The sequence below is a fragment of the Pseudoliparis swirei genome, chromosome 5, assembly GCF_029220125.1.
Source record: "Pseudoliparis swirei isolate HS2019 ecotype Mariana Trench chromosome 5, NWPU_hadal_v1, whole genome shotgun sequence".
Lineage (NCBI taxonomy): Eukaryota > Metazoa > Chordata > Actinopteri > Perciformes > Liparidae > Pseudoliparis > Pseudoliparis swirei.
The window spans coordinates 3,614,597-3,633,786 of record NC_079392.1 but is presented as its reverse complement, the minus strand read 5'-3'; the positions used below and the strand labels follow the sequence as shown (position 1 = coordinate 3,633,786).

At 41.5% G+C, this 19,190-nt stretch overlaps 1 protein-coding gene across 3 annotated transcripts in view; it reads left to right on the top strand.

Moving 5' to 3' along the window:
- Positions 1-2,232: 2,232 nt before the first annotated feature.
- raver2 (ribonucleoprotein, PTB-binding 2) overlaps positions 2,233-19,190 on the top strand; it is a 62,838-nt gene continuing 45,880 nt past the window's right edge. For all 3 annotated transcript variants that reach the window (XM_056415309.1, XM_056415311.1, XM_056415308.1), the window contains exons 1-3: positions 2,233-2,309; positions 2,696-3,004; positions 15,029-15,095. In XM_056415309.1, the coding sequence (XP_056271284.1) occupies positions 2,705-3,004; positions 15,029-15,095 (367 nt within the window). In that variant the 5' untranslated portion in view covers positions 2,233-2,309; positions 2,696-2,704. The remainder of the gene's footprint in view (positions 2,310-2,695; positions 3,005-15,028; positions 15,096-19,190) is intronic.

Below are 19,190 nucleotides of genomic sequence, written 5' to 3'. Positions count from 1 at the left end.
AATACAATTTAAAAGTCAAAAGACATTTTTATGCAGATTTTAAAAACTAAAATATACCACTTTCATACAAGAGTCACCTCCTACACATTAGTATTATAGTATTTCAATCTTCATAGTCTGTTGAATTAAATAAATAAATTGAGCAAAATACAGGGAAACATTTGCTCTCACGGTACAGGCTCCCTTTAATTCAATAAGTGACAAAAACCTGAACTGGAGCAAATCTGCCATTAAACAATGGACAATATCCTTCCAAATCTAATCCATATCTAAATATAATAAACAAACAATGGTATCAAAAACCAATGTATTTTAAACGGGCTAAAGAAAATATTTTTATATTATTCTATTATTTAAAATATAAGATTAAAGTAGTATATATATGTATTTACATATATATGTATTTATATATGTATTTGTATATATATATATATATATGTGTGTGTGTGTTTACTGACATACATGCGCAGTGGCCTTAGTTACCTCAGCAGATGCATAAACCACTATATTAAGTTTTCTCAACTTAACATTTAATGTGGATTCCACTCTTTATTAATGAAATTGACATTTTGAGTTAGTTCAACTTTTTTCAAAGGCATTTGTTGACTCAACTTTAAAAAATGTGTTAGGACAACAAATTTGAAGTTGGGCTTTTTAGAGTGTACATCAAGAAGTCTGACCGGAGCCCTTTGTTCTTATTATCTTTATTTAAAAGGGACAATATACAGTTCAAATGTAAATATCACCATGTTGATGCTCTGCAGATTGTAGCTACACAGCTAATTAGCATAATGTAAGAAGAAGAACACAAACACGCACAATGCAAAGCTTTAAAAATAAGTAATACAAACAATTAAAAGGAAGTAATGAAAAACATTAAAAATACAAGTCATACTATTTTTTTTCTTTTTGTATATAGATCTAGAAATAAAGAACGAGGGTTATTCACTACATATTCACACATAACTCGCTGTGTGTGTGTGTGTGTGTGTGTGTGTGTGTGTGTGTGTGTCCAGATTTGCACTGTGAGATGTTCATATAATAAATGAAATGTACAACAAACAGGATGTACAGAAACCCACGTCCACGTGCTCGCCATCCAACGCACCCCTTATCCCATTGAGGACCCCCCCCCCCTCCATCCTCACGCCCACCAGCTGATCCCAGGTGCTTCGCCCGCCCACGCTCTCTCTCACTCTCTCGGTCCCGTTTTCTTCTCTTCCTCCTCCTCTTCCTCCTCCTCTCTACACCCACCCACTCCACAAGGCTGTGAATCACTGGCTGACACGCTGAAGCACCAGCAGGGCTCGTGTGTGTGAGCGTGTGTGTGTGTGTGTGTGTGTGTGTGTGTGTGTGTGTGTGTGTGTGTGTGTGTGTGTGTGTGTGTGTGTGTGTTTATTTTGTAGAGATTGAGGACTCGACCGTCTCTCTCTCTCTTTCCCACTCGGTGTGTTGAAGCGTGGCCCGTCGTCACGGGGTTCGACGAGCACACAGGTACACACGCTCATGAGTTGGTGTGTGTGTGTGTGTGTGTGTGTGTGTGTGTGTGTGTGTGTCTCAGAGTGTTAATGTGGCATGCGTGTACTGTGTGCCAGTGGGACATGAGAGAACAAATTAATTGTTCTCTGATGGAAACGTTGTTTTGCACTGAGTGGAGTAATTCATGCGTCTCTCTGGCTACTGTACTCTCCCCCTTCACCTGAACGCCTCTCAAGTGAAAGAAACAATGTCTTTGTTTTGTGTTTTTTTTTTGCTGATTGCAACCGATGGAACAGGATGCTGGTGTGTGTGTGTGTGTGTGTGTGTGTGTGTGTGTGTGTGTGTGTGTGTGTGTGTGTGTGTGTGTGTGTGTGTGTGTGTGTGTGTGTGTGTGTGTGTGTGTGTGTGTGTGTGTGTGTGTGTGTGTGTGCGACTCTTGGAGCTACACATGCAATGTGGGGACTCGCCAGGAGCAGATGGATGGACTCCGGTATACGGGAGGAGACGTTCATGGTTCCAGGAACAACGTGGGGCGGGTTCTGAGATACTCTGAAGGCCTCTCTCTCTCTCTCTCTCTCTCTCTCTCTATGTCTCTGTCTCTGTCTCTGTCTCTAAAACAAAGAGAGTGATGAGGTTCATTGTGAGACTGAGTTTCAATGGTGCCTCATATTCAGTCTTAAAAACACATTTCACACAGCATGTGGACGATCCGTGATGCGTTCAAAGACCAGGAGCCATGTGCGCCCTCAACAAGCCATGCGTCCAGTTGAGGTCGCCAGGAGTCCGCGCGGTGCATTCTGGACCTGCAGACGGTGTACAGTGTAAACGACGTGAGCTCTGCTGCGTTCTCCTCATTGGAAACCTCCGAAAACAAAGAAATCACGTGAAAAGCAATAAAATCCAGAATGTTAAATTATCCAATAAAACATCAAATGAGCAGAAACGGAACAAAGAAGAAAGTTTAGAGACAAATAAATAACTATAAGAAGCACATACATATTTTTTTATTCTTAATAAAATCAGTTAGGAATACAAAAAGTTTACATGATTTAAGTTAAAATAGCAATTTATTTTGCATTTCATACGATTTGTTTTGACCCTTTTCTCTCTTTCACTAACAGACGCGCCTCCCACCTGCCCTCTCTCTCTCTCTCTCTTTCTCTCTCTGCCTCTCTGCCTCTCCGCCTCTCTCTCTCTCCTCACACTTTTCACTCAGCCACTCAAGATGGCGGCAGCTCCATCCATCCAGCCGCCGATCGTCCACTCTTCTCTAGCCGGGGACAGCGCACCTTCCCCGGAGATGGACAGCCCGGAGAGCCAGCCGCCGCCGCCGCAGCAGCAGCAGCCCGGGGATGAGGAGCCTGCGGCGGCGTCAGCGCAGCCCCCCGACCCGGAGCTCAGCCTCCGTGACCTGCCGGACCTGGAGCCGGAGGAGATCGAGAGGAGGCTCGCCAGAACCCGGCAGGAGCTGAGCAACAGGAGGAAGATCCTCATGAAGAACCTCCCGCCGGACACCACCAACCAGGTATGCGCGTTAGTTTGGACAAAGTGACGCAAAGTCGCGCGCGCATGGAGACTTCTTGCGCGTCGATGGTTTAGTTTGCGCATGTCGGCTAAAGGTTATATGGATGTCTTAATTTAGACTCAGATATTAATAATAAACGACATAAAAGCCACAACTTAATTTGAATATTAATTTCATAATAAACAGCGTAACTTTACTGTCATGAAGCATCTGACGCATTTAAAGGCTAATTAACCCGAATTGTTGTCTAATTGTAACTCGACACATTTCTCATCCACTATAGCTGAATTTCCACTCGTATGGCGACATAAATAATGACGTAAACAAACCTTTTATGGACTTTTTAAAAATGTGTACTTGGAGCTCGTGGGTTCTGTTGAGAGGAGAAACTGGATGAAACTGGTCTCCGCCGTTCACCTTTGACCTCTTAACATAAGGAATCCATGCACCTGTTCAAAAGTCAAAAGCTTTATTGAAAGCAGTGATGTGTGTGTGTGTGTCGGTCAGTGTGACATCCGCATCCGTCCCTCACACACATTTTATTACACAACGTGTAGAAATAACAAACTGGCATTTTAATTTGGCGAAATGCAATGTGTTAAAATTCTCTCGCGCCGATATAAATATTGTTTGACACAAAGCTCTCTCAGACCGTCGTGTTTTTGACACAACTTTCTCTCATCTGATTCCTTTATGTTTTTTATGCTTCAGTTTACACGAGAGATCTTTGCACGTTTCTGTTTTTTTTTTATTTTAAGATGTTTTTGGCGTCCCCTGCTCCTCCGTGTCTCGGCATGCGGCCGCCTGGAGGAGCGGGTGGTGCTTTCCTTGAGGAGCGTGGAGCAGCGTGCATTCATAGGAAGAGGCGAGCTGCACTCAGGCTGCACCTCCACCCCATCGGGCATCGCGGCGTTCAGCGTGGGAGATTTCCCTTAAATGGCCCGCTTGTTACTTTCAATAAATATTCGCCATGCCGGGCCCGTGGGCTTGAGTCGGCTTTAAACCGACGCTCTGAGATGTTCACTAGCGGTCTAAAAGTGTGGGGTCACCCAGACAATTCTGTGTTTTCCATGAAAACTCTCACTTTTATTTGTCAAATAAATTTCAAAATGAATATAAAATTTAGTCAAGACATTGAGGAGGTTATAAATAATGATTTTTATTGTAAATATTAATGTTGTTCTTCTTGTGGCTCAAAGGAAGGCCAGTTTTATAGCTTCTCTCATCAGCATAACTGTTTTCAGCTGCGCTCACATAAAAAGGGTTTTCAAGGGTTTTCTACCCCTCCGCTAGTGTTCTAAGGCGATAACACAATGTACCATTAGAACACTGGAGATGGGCCTCTACACACTATGTAGAGACTTCATTAAACACCAGAGAATAGTCATGTACACATTAACTATGTAGAGAGTATTTATGATTCATTTAATGTTGTCTTCTTTGAAAAAAGTGCTTTTACTTTGAAAAATTAGGACATTTCTACGTGACCCCAAACTTTTGACCGGTAGTGTGTATTAACGTCATCCATGCCGACTGTCTTCGGGCCTAAATAAATGGCCGCCGCGTTCCCCCCCCCACGCAGAAGCTTCAATGAAACGGCCTACTTCTTTGAAAGAATGGGAGGACAGGTGTCTCGTGGGGGGAGGGGGGGGGCTTTTGTTTAGAGTGATTAATTGGCGTGTCAATCTAATCTTTGGAACCGTTGTTTTTTGTGTCACGAGGACGTTCATGTTTAAAGCTCGTGGATATTAAGGAACGCGTTGGATTCTCGTAGCATGGCATCAACCGATCTACAGACATATTCATGAAAAGCATTAGACAATAAACAACAACGACAACAACAGGGATGAGGCTCTGAGTCCGAAACCAGGAAGGCAAACTTTATGACATCGTCGACCTCGAGAGGAAACTCGATTACGAAGCTTTCAGTTGGCGCTACTTCAAATCTATTCAAACCATTTATTCATATTATTTAATTTGCTCTGCTGAGTTATTAATTAATATTTTTGACGGCTAAAATTCGAAGTGCGAGTGTTTTTGCATTTTTTTGTCTTTTAGTGGTTTGTTATGCTCCTAGTGTGTGTGTGTGTATATGTGTGTGTGTGTATGTGTGCAACTTGCAACAGTTGGTTGGAAAATGCTTGTTGTCCCTCTCTTAAAGAGACAGCGCACCTCTCTTAAAGAGATAGCGCCCCTCTCTTAAAGAGACAGAGCCCCTCTATCAAAGAGACAGAGCCCCTCTCTTAAAGAGGCAGCACCCCTCTCTTAAAGAGACAGCGCACCTCTCTTAAAGAGATAGCGCCCCTCTCTTAAAGAGACAGAGCCCCTCTATCAAAGAGACAGCACTCCTATCTTAAAGAGACAGCCCTCCTCTCTTAAAGAGACAGCGTCCCTCTCTTAAAAAGATAGCACATATCCTTTTAGAGAGACAGCACTCTCTTAAAGAGACAACGCTCTCTTAAAGAGACAGAGCCCCTCTCTTAAAGAGACAGCGCTCCTCTCTTAAAGAGACAGCGCCCCTCTCTTTAAGAGACAGCGACTCTCTCTTAAAGAGACAGCTCTCTCTTCCAAAGGGACAACAAGCACTTTCCTCCCTTCACAGTTACTATGCGACAGGTGATCAACGCTCTCAAATACAGGAACAACACATGAATTAAATTTAAACACACATTTAAAGTAAATCATAAAAAATGGACACAGTTCTATTAAATCGGTAAGATGTATGACATAATATATTTCAGGGTGCTACGAACAAAACAATTTGAAAGAGTCACCTGGTGCTCTGTGAAGTTGCTGCGACAGCGTCTTCCATAAGGTGATATATTTATGGTCTTATATAACCCGTCTGATGGACTCGCCCATTCCCATCACACCCACTGCCCCATTAGCGACCACTGGGTCGTAGATTGGATTGTGTGTGTGTGTGTGTGTGTGTGTGTGTGTGTGTGTAAGAAGTCGATGGCACACTGTGAGAAGGGAGAGACAGAAGAGTTGAGTGAGAAGAGAGGAAAGGAAAGAAGAATGTCAAGGAAAGGGAAGATGAGAGCGACGTAGTTCCGGCCTGAGCAGAGCAGGAAGCCTCCGCCTGTGAGAGGCGGAGGCTTCCACACGCTGATAAAAGCTGATGAAGTTACGTCCTCCTCTGCATGGAGGAGGTGACGAGACGGCGCCCCTCTCTTAAAGAGACAGCACCCCTGTGTTGCTCGTCTTCTTCTTCTTGCTCTTCTTTGGTCCGCCCCTCCGTAGAATAAGACGACGCGCAGCACGCGCCTTCGTGCACGTTTTTCGGAGCAGTTTTAGTCTGTGGTTTTAGTTCGTCATACATTTATATCGACCATCTGTGGAGGCTGACGTGACGCCGGCGAGGACCAACGGAGTTTAAATAAGAGCCGCTGCCGACTCGTTCATCCCGGTGCATTCGGTCAGATTACGAGGATTTGGGGTTAAAATGCTTTCCGGGAGCATTTTACAGAATAAAATGTCAACGATTGAATCCAAATCCTCTTGAAATGACTGGTAGAATATCATCACTTTGAAGGTTTCAACATTTGAAGAAGAAGAATCGAAGAAGAATCGAAAGAGAAGAAGAAGAATCAAAGAGGAAGAATCGAAGAAGAAGAATCGAAGAAAAAGAATCGAAGAAGAAGAAACAGAGTCGCAGCTGCATTAGAGGGTCAAATAAATGTGTGTTTGTTGTTGTGTGTTTGTTGTTGTTTGCTTTTCAAGGACTCCTGATACGTCCTTGGATTATTCAGAGTATCTCAGAAACACACACAAGGTGTGCAGGATGTGTGTGTGCACATTTATATGCACTTTGAACACCTTTTTGGATACCAGGCAGAGTGTGTGTGTGTGTGTGTGTGTGTGTGTGTGTGTGTTAGTGTGTGTGTGTGTGCTTGCTTGCATATGTCCAGATAAACACAGATACATGTAAATGTCACAAAGCAGCATGTGCCTGAGCTCTTCCCTTTCCACCCACTGTGTGTGTGTGTGTGTGTGTGTGTGTGTGTGTGTGTGTGTGTGTGTGTGTGTGTGTGTGTGTGTGTGTGTGTGTGTGTGTGTGTGTGTGTGTGTGTGTGTGTGTGTGTGTGTGTGTGTGTGTCTGTGTGTGTGAGCAGCAGATGTTCATGCTCGCCCTCCTCACAGTGGGCGGCCTTCATCACCTTTAACATGCGTCGTGATTTAGCTGTTTTACTGTGGCTTACAGTGTATTACATCACATTTTCCAGATGTTGATGCCATAATCATCCTGAAGGCAGTCAAGATACACATATTATTATGACACATCTTGTTTATTTACTTTCCATAAGTCATAATTCCGGGGTTCTGTACGGAGGTGAAAGGATCAGATATACCTCCAAAAACCAGATTATTTAAATCTCAGGCGATGGAGGAGAGGTGATCTGGATAAAGTCAACATCCAGATTGTTTTCACATGTTTCACAGTGTGGCAAATGTCATCATAACTCCAGAGATACATCATACAAGCAGAAACAATCAAATAGATGGATGCGTTTCGACTGCTAGCCGACACAAGATTGTTCAGTTTAATTGTGATGATGGACTTCCACGTCGGATCAGAATCCTGCCGGCCGGTCCCCCGGCAACTCGTGAAGGGAATCCTCACGACTACACGGCGGCTTTGGACGATGAAAGATATCAACATAGAATCCGGGCGATGGATTCATAATTACCACGTGTCCATGAATATAACGGCGGACAGCAGCGGCGGCATGTGAGGGTAGAACGCGCTTATTGCTCCGACTGATGCGTTTTCATTTCTCTGGTGAGATGGCGGTGGCAGAGTTATCAACTCGACATGAACCCAGCCCCCCCCCTGACATAAGGTTTATTTTCATAAATCAATTTTAGAGTTTGTCTCCCCACGGGGAACAATATGAGCTGTCATTCTGTCGGGAAGAACAAAAGAAACACAAATGTCACCATTGTACTATATACGGCGTAGTTATCTTTTTTGGGGTTGCGAGGCAGCTTCAGAATGTACTTCTCCAGTTTGTGAGATGGATATGACAATAGAGTTTTGATATATTGTGTCAAATGAAAAAGAACTGTTGCATACTTTATGCATGGTTGCAGTTATTAAAGCATAATGTTGCATTTTGAACCAAGGCCAATCATCTCTATAATTTGGGGCAGAGCATTATATTTTTATATTGCCTTTCAGATATTCTAAATAAATCCATTGAAAAGGTCAAAATAATATATATACAGTATATATATATATATATAATTATATAAATAGATATATATGTATTTATTTATTTATATATATATGTATTTATTTATACACATATTTATATATACATTTATATTTATGTATACATTTATATATATATATATTTATATATATGTAGATGTATGTTTATACAGGACTGTCTCAGAAAATTAGAATATTGTGATAAAGTTCTTTATTTTCTGTAATGCAATTAAAAAAACAAAAATGTCATGCATTCTGGATTCATTACAAATCAACTGAAATATTGCAAGCCTTTTATTCTTTTAATATTGCTGATTATGGCTTACAGCTTAAGAAAACTCTAAAATCCTATCTCATAAAATTTTAATATTTCCTCAGACCAAGTAAAAAAAAAGATTTATAACAGCTGAGTGTTTGTCAAGGCTCAGGAAACCCTTGCAGGTGTTTCGAGTTAATTAGACAATTCAAGTGATTTGTTTAATACCCTACTAGTATACTTTTTCATGATATTCTAATATTTAGAGAGAGGATATTTGAGTTTTCTTAAGCTGTAAGCCATAATCAGCAATATTAAAAGAATAAAAGGCTTGCAATATTTCAGTTGATTTGTAATGAATCCAGAATGCATGACATTTTTGTTTTTTTAATTGCATTACAGAAAATAAAGAACTTCATCACAATATTCTAATTTTCTGAGACAGTCCTGTATACTGTATGTAGATAAATATACATATATATACATTTATATATATATACATACATTTATACATACATTCATATACATATGTATATATTTATATACATATACATTTATATATATATTTAAACATTTATATATATATATATTCATATACATATATTTATATATTTATATATATACAGTATATATATATATATTGAATCTGTGTTTATGCATTACAATTTTAGAGCGATACTTCTCTCCCTGTTTCGTGACGTGTCACTAATGAAACCAAAATGTGTCTAATTCCAAGAGCAGAAGAAGACATTAACCTTTCCACATCCAACCTTTTGTGCTTCTGCTGGCGCCGATGAGTACACATTACCTTTTAGCTTTTATGTCTCCGAGCTCCTCCTCACATCTCCGCGGTTGGAGGGTTGCAGTTAAGTGTAATTCTCTGACGTTAATGCAACGCTAAAGTGCTGCTGCATTACCGGGAATGGAAAAGAGTTTGCAGGAATGTTCAACAGGACTATCGGTGCGTCCTTATATAGGTTGTTTTATCTGAAAGATGTTGGATTTAAATTCTACACCGAAGAAGAATAAAGCTAAAATATATTCACTACTGACGCCTTCTGGTGCGTCGGTTGGTCACTATGACGACGTAACATGGAGACTAGACATCGTCTATTGAATTTGTTAAAGCAAGAGAAGAAAAGAGCCTGGATGAAGAGGAAGTGATACAATGCAACCGGAGAGGAGAGGAATAAAACCAAACAGATATACATCTAAGTGCAGAGTGAGGTTGTTTAACAAAGTGTGAACACTCTGACAACGGGTTGAGAGAGAAAGGAGAAACAGAAAAGTGTATTCATGTTCATCTTCTGTCAATATGTACGTGTGCACTTTTTCTAAGAAGCTTTCCTGGCAGGCATGTGATAGGTCAGCGGTTTGTGTTGTGCATGGTTTGAGCCATCTGTGACACACACACACACACACACACATACTCGTCTTCCTCCTCTGTGGGGCCTGAATTTATTTTACCCAATTGTGGGGCCCACCCTTTCCAGTGGTTCTACGCTTCTGTAAAAAAAAAAAAATCAGCCAACATATTTAAAGATATATCATAAATATCACTTAGATTTATGAAAATGTAAACTTTTTTTCTTGTGTTAGTTTTTTTGCCACTTTGTGGGGCTCCGTTTCTAGCATTCACAACAAGTGGGGGTTCATTTTCACACACACACACACACACACACCCTCAAAGCTTGGCCCAGACCAAATATGGAAAACATTTTTGCTTTAATCAATTAGAGATGCATTGTTGTATTTTCCAATGAATGAGTAGCACATTATTTAACTATGCGTTTACTACACAGCTCATACAAGTACAGCACTACTAAAATACCACTACGCATATTACTTCTTTATAAATGTGAAACAATGGAACTATTGTCATGCTAATAATAATAATTGGAAACCATACAGTCGTGTTGTCTCTTATTTTCTCTGTAGCTCATATCACTCTATCAGTAGGTCAAGGACACAGTGACTGTCGGTAAGGAGGCCACACGGTGTGTCCGCTAATCCCCCACCCCTCACACCCCACACACCCACACACACTCACACACTGGGGCCAAAGGAGTGTGTGTGTGTGTGTGTGTGTAATGGATGAACATGTTTCCTCTCCTCTTTCCTCGGGGCCTGTTGGTTTTCTCATCTTGTATTTATATCATCGTGTTCACTTTCCTTTCCTCTTCAGAGTGACTTACAAAGTACAGCAGAGGAATTAAAACAAGCTGAGGGTCAAAGGGCTATTTGCAGTCAGTTTTTTATTTATAGGGATTGACCGTCGAGCTGTGACAGCAAGGACAGTTGCTGCAAGTGCAACGACGAGATGTGCAAGAGCATTAAAATGCTAGTAATCTACAACATAACTGACATTTTAAAGTGGACAGATGCTCATGTTCAGGTACATACTTTTATTTGTGTCTTTGAGGCTGCTGATCATACACCTAATATATGTGTTCCTAATGAATGTTAAATGTAACACTTCATTCTGTATACATGACATCTATTCATCTGTCCATCCTGGAGAGGGATCCTCCTCTGTTCTCCTGAAGGTTTCTTCACTTTTTAAAAAAATTTTAGGAGTTTTTCCTGATCCGATGTGAAAGGTTAAAGGTCAGGGATGACATATGTGTACAGATTGTAAAGCTCCCTGAGGCAAATTCGTAATTTGCGATATTGGGCTATATGAAATAAACTGAATTGAATTGAATATATTTTGTCTTAATGGCACTTTATTCAAAATACTGTTGATAAATGCCATTTATTTTGATGCTCAAGGCACATGTCTTGCCTAAATAACATTAGGCAAAAAATGGTTGTGTACGCTCAGATGTTTGACTGACTACGTCTTTCATTCTTCTCCCAACAGAAAGCTGGATTACAGTAATATTACATTTCTTAGTTTGGCAGATGTGTTTTATCCAATGTAAAGTTCAAAAGAGGTACAAAGGGAAGCCTTCAAGTGCCACAAGGTGATTATAAATGCACTGCAATTTAAAGCAATAAAAAAGGAGGCTTGGGGGATGGAGATCAGAGTTCGGGTTGATATTTAGTTAATGAATGAAAGGAGTCCAGGTTGGACAACACTCTGGAGAACAAATGAAAATGAAGCATGTTAATAAGCACTATAGCTGCCGATAACAAATAAAAAAGAATAACATTTAGAATTGTTGACTGTTTCCACTGACTTTGGGGACAATTCAAATTATTTTGGGGACGGTACGCTGGCAATTATAGTTCTTAGAAAGTAAATCATAATTTTTTTTAATGTGTAATTGGCGAGTCAAACTTTAAACACATTTGGAATTGGTCGAGAAAATTGCAATGGATGCATTTCTATAGTGAACACCTGTGAAGCTGGTTCCATGTTCCTTCATGAACTTCTACTCTGAGCTCCACTCCTGCGATCGCATTCCTTCATCCGGTTCTATCATCTCCGGGCAGTTTGCTTTAGTATCAAAGCACAAAGTGTGCGTATGAATATAGAAAGTGCCCCCCGGGCTTGTGGACTGTAAATGTCAGCTTCTTGAAGCTTTTAAACACGGCCAGAGTCCGGGATATGGAACAGAATATCGTGCATTATATATTATAGAACAGCTTGATATCGAGGAACGTGCTGTCGACCAGGCTTTTGTCAAAGTATAAATATAAGATCCACATTTTCAGTGGGTTGAGTATTTGGGCCCCGCTGTCTCTTCTCTGAGCCCGGCGGCCGTTTTTAAACCACCAGTGAGCGCCGCGACGCTATAACGGCGGCGTTAATTAGGAAGCTGTTGAAACGACGTATTTGGAACCTCAATGAAACGAAAATCGTAACATTGTAAAACAGCGTGAAGGAGATAATGAAAGTTTAAAAAAGAGAAAAAGAACATTAAAACACGGAATGTCAAAAAAAGGAAATACGGGCGAAAACACAAAGTAGAATGTCATAAGAATAAAAGAAACATGCGGCATGGTGTGCTCGACTGGTAAATTGGTGTGGCTGAGTGAGAAGAGAGGCCAGGACTGTTTGGACTCCTAAAAATAGTCTTGAAGTGTCTCGTAATGTGTCGGCGCTTTGCGAAAAACAAAAACTCTCCTGCACCATTTAAGTGTAGAAGAGTAAAGGTACGAGGGGGGGATGGGAACACCGAGTGGCATAATTCAACCTCTGCAAATAACATCCATTTTAATACCTACCACTATACAGGACTGTCTCAGAAAATTAGAATATTGTGATAAAGTTCTTTATTTTCTGTAATGCAATAAAAAAAAAAAATGTCATGCATTCTGGATTCATTACAAATCAACTGAAATATTGCAAGCCTTTTATTCTTTTAATATTGCTGATTATGGCTTACAGCTTAAGAAAACTCAAATCCTATCTCATAAAATTTGAATATTTCCTCAGACCAAGTAAAAAAAGATTTATAACAGCAAAACAAAATCAAACATTTGAAAATGTGTTTCCAGGTGTTTCGAGTTAATTAGACGATTCAAGTGATTTGTTTAATACCCTACTAGTATACTTTTTCATGATATTCTAATATTTAGAGATAGGATATTTGAGTTTTCTTAAGCTGTAAGCCATAATCAGCAATATTAAAAGAATAAAAGGCTTGCAATATTTCAGTTGATTTGTAATGAATCCAGAATGCATGACATTTTTGTTTTTTTAATTGCATTACAGAAAATAAAGAACTTTATCACAATATTCTAATTTTCTGAGACAGTCCTGTACTTGATTTCTACTATGAGTTGTTTTTGTGTTGCTCATCTTCTTCCTTTATTGCAAGTAGAAAAAGAGGGTTTTCCTTTCATCTGGTACCTTTTATGGCAGAATTGCAGTCGCTCTGATTTTAAGGTCGCGTGAGCGTGAACCCTGCGCGTGGGCTGCCAGGCATGGCCTTCACTCAGATGGGACATTCCTGCTCGCTGTGTTCACCGGTGGGCTAGGTCATGTTGGAGATAAATGGAAAAAGAGAATACATGTACACTTTAGAAAGCAGTATTGTTGTCTTTTTATAGAAATCATGTAACACGTGGGATTGGAAAATCGACCGGCTGGAAAACCACGGCCAACGTTAACTGAATAACAGCTCAGGGTTTGTGCAACAATAACTGACAATGCAGAACAGATCCGAATAATTATCGGTCCTTGAAAGATTGTGTTTTACTTTCATCTTCCTTTTGTTAACATTCAGGCCCATTTATGAACCCTGTATAATTGCTTTGAACAAGCTCTTGAAAATGCAATCAGGACATCAAATGCACAGTCTGAAGAAGACTGAACTAAAGAATACTGTTATTACTCTGAATATATTCCTGTTACTTTTTTTGTTTTACATATGAGATCAACATGACATGGAAAACAGTAATGATGGCAAATTGCTTCAAATAAACTAAAATGTAAGTGAACCTAATTGGTTTGTACGATGTTTGGAACAAGGTTGTTAATCACTGATCTGATTCATATTCAATTACTTTATTTGAAAAGTTTCAATTAGAATTGGATGGTAAGTGAAAAAAGGACAAAAGAAGGAGGTGAGAATATCTACATCATACGGACGTGATCATAGTGAATCCGGAGTGTCTGGCGGATGAAAGTCCTCCCCGATGTTTTGCTGGAGGCCGCCCGTCACATCTTGTCTCCGGTGCCCCTTCACAATAATTGATTTATGCCGAAGTGACCTTTTCAGAGCGGCCGAGTGTAGATTGTGGCCCCGCGGGTTGTTTCAGCGTAGTAGTATTTAATCTTGTTTTTGTTTTAGTTCAGTTCCTCTTTGCTCCTGTTTTGATCTGGAACTGTCGGACTGGTTTTTGACCGACTGGATCCACAAGGTTATTAAAATAAAACGCTTTACCGCCGAGCTCTGACCAGGAGAGACTCTGAGGGACGGTATGACCTATCGGGAAGTAACCGAGGCTCGCACTGGAGTCACTCAGGATCTCTACTCAGAAATATGAATTTCCAAATGTGTTACTTTAGTTTCGCAGCTCCGGATTGAAGTGCACTGCTGTGATTATGAGCCTGACGTCAGACAAAAAGCTTTTTTATCTTTTTGAAAATGCACTTCAACAAAAAAAACATAATTACCCGAGAGTGACAAATTACTACATTTGGAGAAGTTTCTGATCAAAGAGTTTACCGTGTAGAAAAATGAAGGTGTTGACGCCATGATAAGCAAAGAAAATATTTTTCACAAGATTTACCTGAATTCAAGTTGTACTAATTAAAAGCAGCTGGTTAGTAAAACAAATAACTGCATGAGATACTGTGGCTTACTTCTGGATAGTTACTACAGACTTTTGAATTGTACATTTTCAGAAAAAGTGATTTCATTTTGTGTGTCGCTGAAAAAACAGAAATTTTACTGATAACTTTGATAACAAGCAAGTCGTCGCGTACTCTTTTTTCTTGTAACTTTAAATTCTCATTTGAAGACATCCATTTTAATAACTTGTGACATTTGTCATTATTTTGACAAATCTATAAATATTTTCTTTAACATTGTGGTTTAGATTTGATGATCTCTCCACTCAAGTCTTGTGTTTCTCTTTTTATGTCTCTTTACAGGAAGTCCATGAGATTCTGAAAGAATATGAACTGAAATACTGCTTTGTGGACCGGAATAAAGGCACAGGTAAAAATCACACCCTAACAACAGATACACACACACACACGTGCGCTTGTACTCCTGTATTTGTGAGGACCCTCATAACATTTTAATCATCAAAACAAAATAATTAATCATGAAGTGAACCTCATTCTAACCCTGAAACAGCCATTTGAAGAATAGAACATGTACAATCCAAAATGTCCTCGGACTTAAACTGGTCCTCACAGAGATAGACGTACAAGAACACACACACACACACACACACATATGATCCTGTAAACCAAACCCTTAGCGTACAGCTATGTCCTATCTTTCATCACAATATTGTATTTATAGTCATATGGAAAGTAGTGACGGCATGACTGAAACATTTGTTTTACATACTGTAGAAATAGAGGAGGGGTCACACTTAAGCCTCCAGTGATCAAGATCTGTCGGAACACTTCTGCTAAATATATATTTGAAATACTGCAGTGACTGTTTTAATTTTTTGTATGATGGACTGTCAGTTATTTATTAATACTAATATGTCTCTGAATGACGACACTTTGAAGATGAAATACACTCCATTGCCAGTTTAATGGCCGCTGATACAGTCTGATACAACAATCCTGCTATAAATGCTTGATTTAAATTCTAGGATACATTTTAAAAGCCTCCAAAATATCAAAAGCTGAACAATACAATCTTCATCAAGGGAGGATTTACTGCTTGAACTGTTGTATTAAAACGGTATTATTTTTGTAACCAGGTCTACCTATTAAACAGGTAACTGAGTATATGCTATGTGAACTATTAACACAAGAAAACAGGATACAGTATTGCATTTGACACAATTTCTAAAGTTTCATATATCTACTTTACATGGATAGTCTAAAGATAAAGGAAGAGGTATATTATAGAAATTGTACAGTTAAGGCACGAACAAGGTACTAAAAAACAGACTGGCTCGTTAGTAGAAGTCATGGCAACGTTGACGGGTGATTTGAGCGTTAGTGGACGAGTACTCAGATTATTTCTTGAGATAAAATGGACGAAATTCATAAAGTCGTACGTCATTTTTTTTTACATGCTTTTTACAAATGACAGGTGCATAACTTGGAATATCCAATGTAAAACAAGTATGATTTTGCACAGACTCACACATCCTACTCACACATTGAGCACACATACGTCAGACATGTACACACACATACACGCACACACACTCTCACACAAAGCAGACCCCCCTGCCCCTAGAGAGTGTCGACGCATCCCTAGCGGACGACCTGAACTCATTTTATGCACGGTTTGAGGCTAGCAAAAACAGCGCTAGCTCGCCGGCTAACAACAACACCGTTAGCGTAGCCGAGGTGAGTTCTACCGCTGGGGATGAACACACACTCTCTGTGACCGAGCACAGTGTGAGGAGGGCTCTGTTGAGGGTGAACACCAGGAAAGCTGCAGGTCCAGATGGCATATCTGGGCGAGTACTGAAGACCTGTGCTAACCAGCTAGCTCCAGTGTTCACCACAATATTCAACCTCTCCTGGCTGAGTCCGTGGTCCCCGCCTGCTTCAAGAGATCCACTATTGTCCCTGTGCCCAAGAATGCTTCTCCAGCATGTATGAATGACTACCGACCGGTGGCCCTCACCTCGGTGGTCATGAAATGCTGAGATGCTGATAAAGGACTACATCTGCGCCTTCCTCCCTTCCTCCATGGACCCGCTGCAGTTTGCTTATCGCCCAAACAGATCCACGGATGATGCTGTCTCCCAGGTACTGCACACCACACTCTCTCATCTGGACAGCCAGAGGGGGCTATGTGAGACTGCTGTTCATTGATTATAGTTCAGCTTTCAACACCATAGTCCCTCCAGACTGGCGGCAAGCTGACTGAGCTGGGACTGAACACCCCCTGTGTGCTTGGATCCTGGACTTCCTGACCGCCAGGCCACAGGTGGTCAGGGTGGGCAGACACACCTCAAATCCCTCACCCTGAACACAGGATCCCCCAGGGTTGCGTCCTCAGCCCCTACTGTACTCCCTGTACACACATGACTGTGTGGCCAGGTTCAGCTCAACACCATCATCAAGTTTGCGGATGACACAGTGGTGGTGGGCCTGATCTCCGACAACGACGAGAAGGCCTACCTGGAGGAAGTTGCTGATCTGTCACTCTGGTGCCAGGACAACAGCCTCATCATGAATGTCACCAAAACTAAGGAGCTGATTGTGGACTTTAGGAGGGCACAACAACAGAGGACGTACTCACCACTGGGGATTAACGGGACTACTGTGGAGAGGGTGAGCGGGTATAAATACCTGGGAGTCCACATCACCGAGGATCTGACATGGTCAACAAACACAGACACTCTGGTGAGAAAGGCAAGGCAGCGCCTCTACCACCTCAGGCAGCTGAGGAAATTTAAAGTTTCCCAGAGGATCCTTCAGTCCTTCTACTCTGGAGCTGTAGAGGCGTCCTGACAGGAAGCATCACAGCCTGGTTTGGCAACTGCTCCGCTCAGGACAGGAAGGCTCTGCAGAGAGTAGTGCGTTCGGCTGAACGCACTATTGGAACTACACTCCCACCCTGCAGGACTTGTACACCAGGAGGTGCAGAACCAGAGCCGGCAGGATCATGAAGGATCCTCACCACCCCAACAACAGACTGTTTCAGCTGCTGCGGTCAGGCAGGCGCCTCCGTAGTCACGCTGCAAGAACAGAGAGACTGAGACGGAGTTTCTTTCCTCAGGCCATCAGGATTGTGAACTCCGACCTCACCAGGACCCCCACATAGACCCACACAACTGCCCCTCTTAGGCACACACACACACACACACACACACACACTTACTGTAAATATTGTGTTGTTTTTTATTTGTAAATAGTGTGTACTTGTTGCCCTTGCACATTCCTGCTGAGCATTGCCACTTTCATTTCACTGCACACCCTGTGTGTGTATGTGACAAATAAAACATCTTGAATCTTGAATCTTGAATTTCCAGGGAAACCTCTTCCACAGTACCTATATTTAGTCCTTCCAGTCAGCCAAGCACCTGACACATAACGCAGTTAGAAAGCAGAGGGAGCTGTAAACCACGGAGACATCAAAACACCGGCGCGACCAAAAGGTTAATCGGGTTTAGGGACAAACGAGAGCGCTCATCGGTCTGCCGGCCACGGTATACTCGACTAATTAACCGGCTGTGTCGACGTTGGGTTGGTTGGGCTCTGAGGTGCTGAGGTGGGTGGAGTGGGATGGAAATCAGAAATGTACAAGTCCTCCTGACAACCCCATTGTGACGGCACCACTTTCATCTCTCACTTAGCAATGCTCTTTATCTCTCTCTCAGAGGTGGGAGGGGCAACAGGGAGAGACTGAAAGACACTCAGAGGAGCAGAAATACAGAATTGCTTTTTTCGGATCATATTACATGAGCTTACTGTTCTGGTTCCTGTTTTGGTCCTAAGGAAGTTGGAGGGGGACAGAATTTTTTTGTTTTTGAATGTTTTCTTATTTGGTTTCTTGCAGAGAGTTGGCTGAGATAAGAAATACATTACATTAGCAAGTTATCTTGGCTTATTGTAATGACCTGAAACAGGAAAACAGTCAGTTTAACCTGGTCCAAATGTAACCTGCCTAATAGCACCTCCATGGAGAGCCAACTATGTGCCATGGAGAGCCACTATGTGCCATGCAGAGGCACTATATGCCATGGAGAGCCACTATGTGCCATGGAGAGCCACTATGTGCCATGCAGAGGCACTATATGCCATGGAGAGCCACTATGTGCCATGGAAAGCCACTATGTGCCATGCAGAGGCACTATATGCCATGGAGAGCCACTATGTGCCATGGAGAGCCACTATATGCCATGCAGAGGCACTATATGCCATGGAGAGCCACTATGTGCCATTGAGAGCCACTATGTGCCATGGAGAGCCACTATATGCCATGGAGAGCCACTATGTGCCATGGAGAGCCACTATGTGCCATTGAGAGCCACTATGTGCCATGGAGAGCCACTATGTGCCATACAGAGGCACTATATGCCATGGAGAGCCAACTATGTGCCATGGAGAGCCACTATGTGCCATGCAGAGGCACTATATGCCATGGAGAGCCACTATGTGC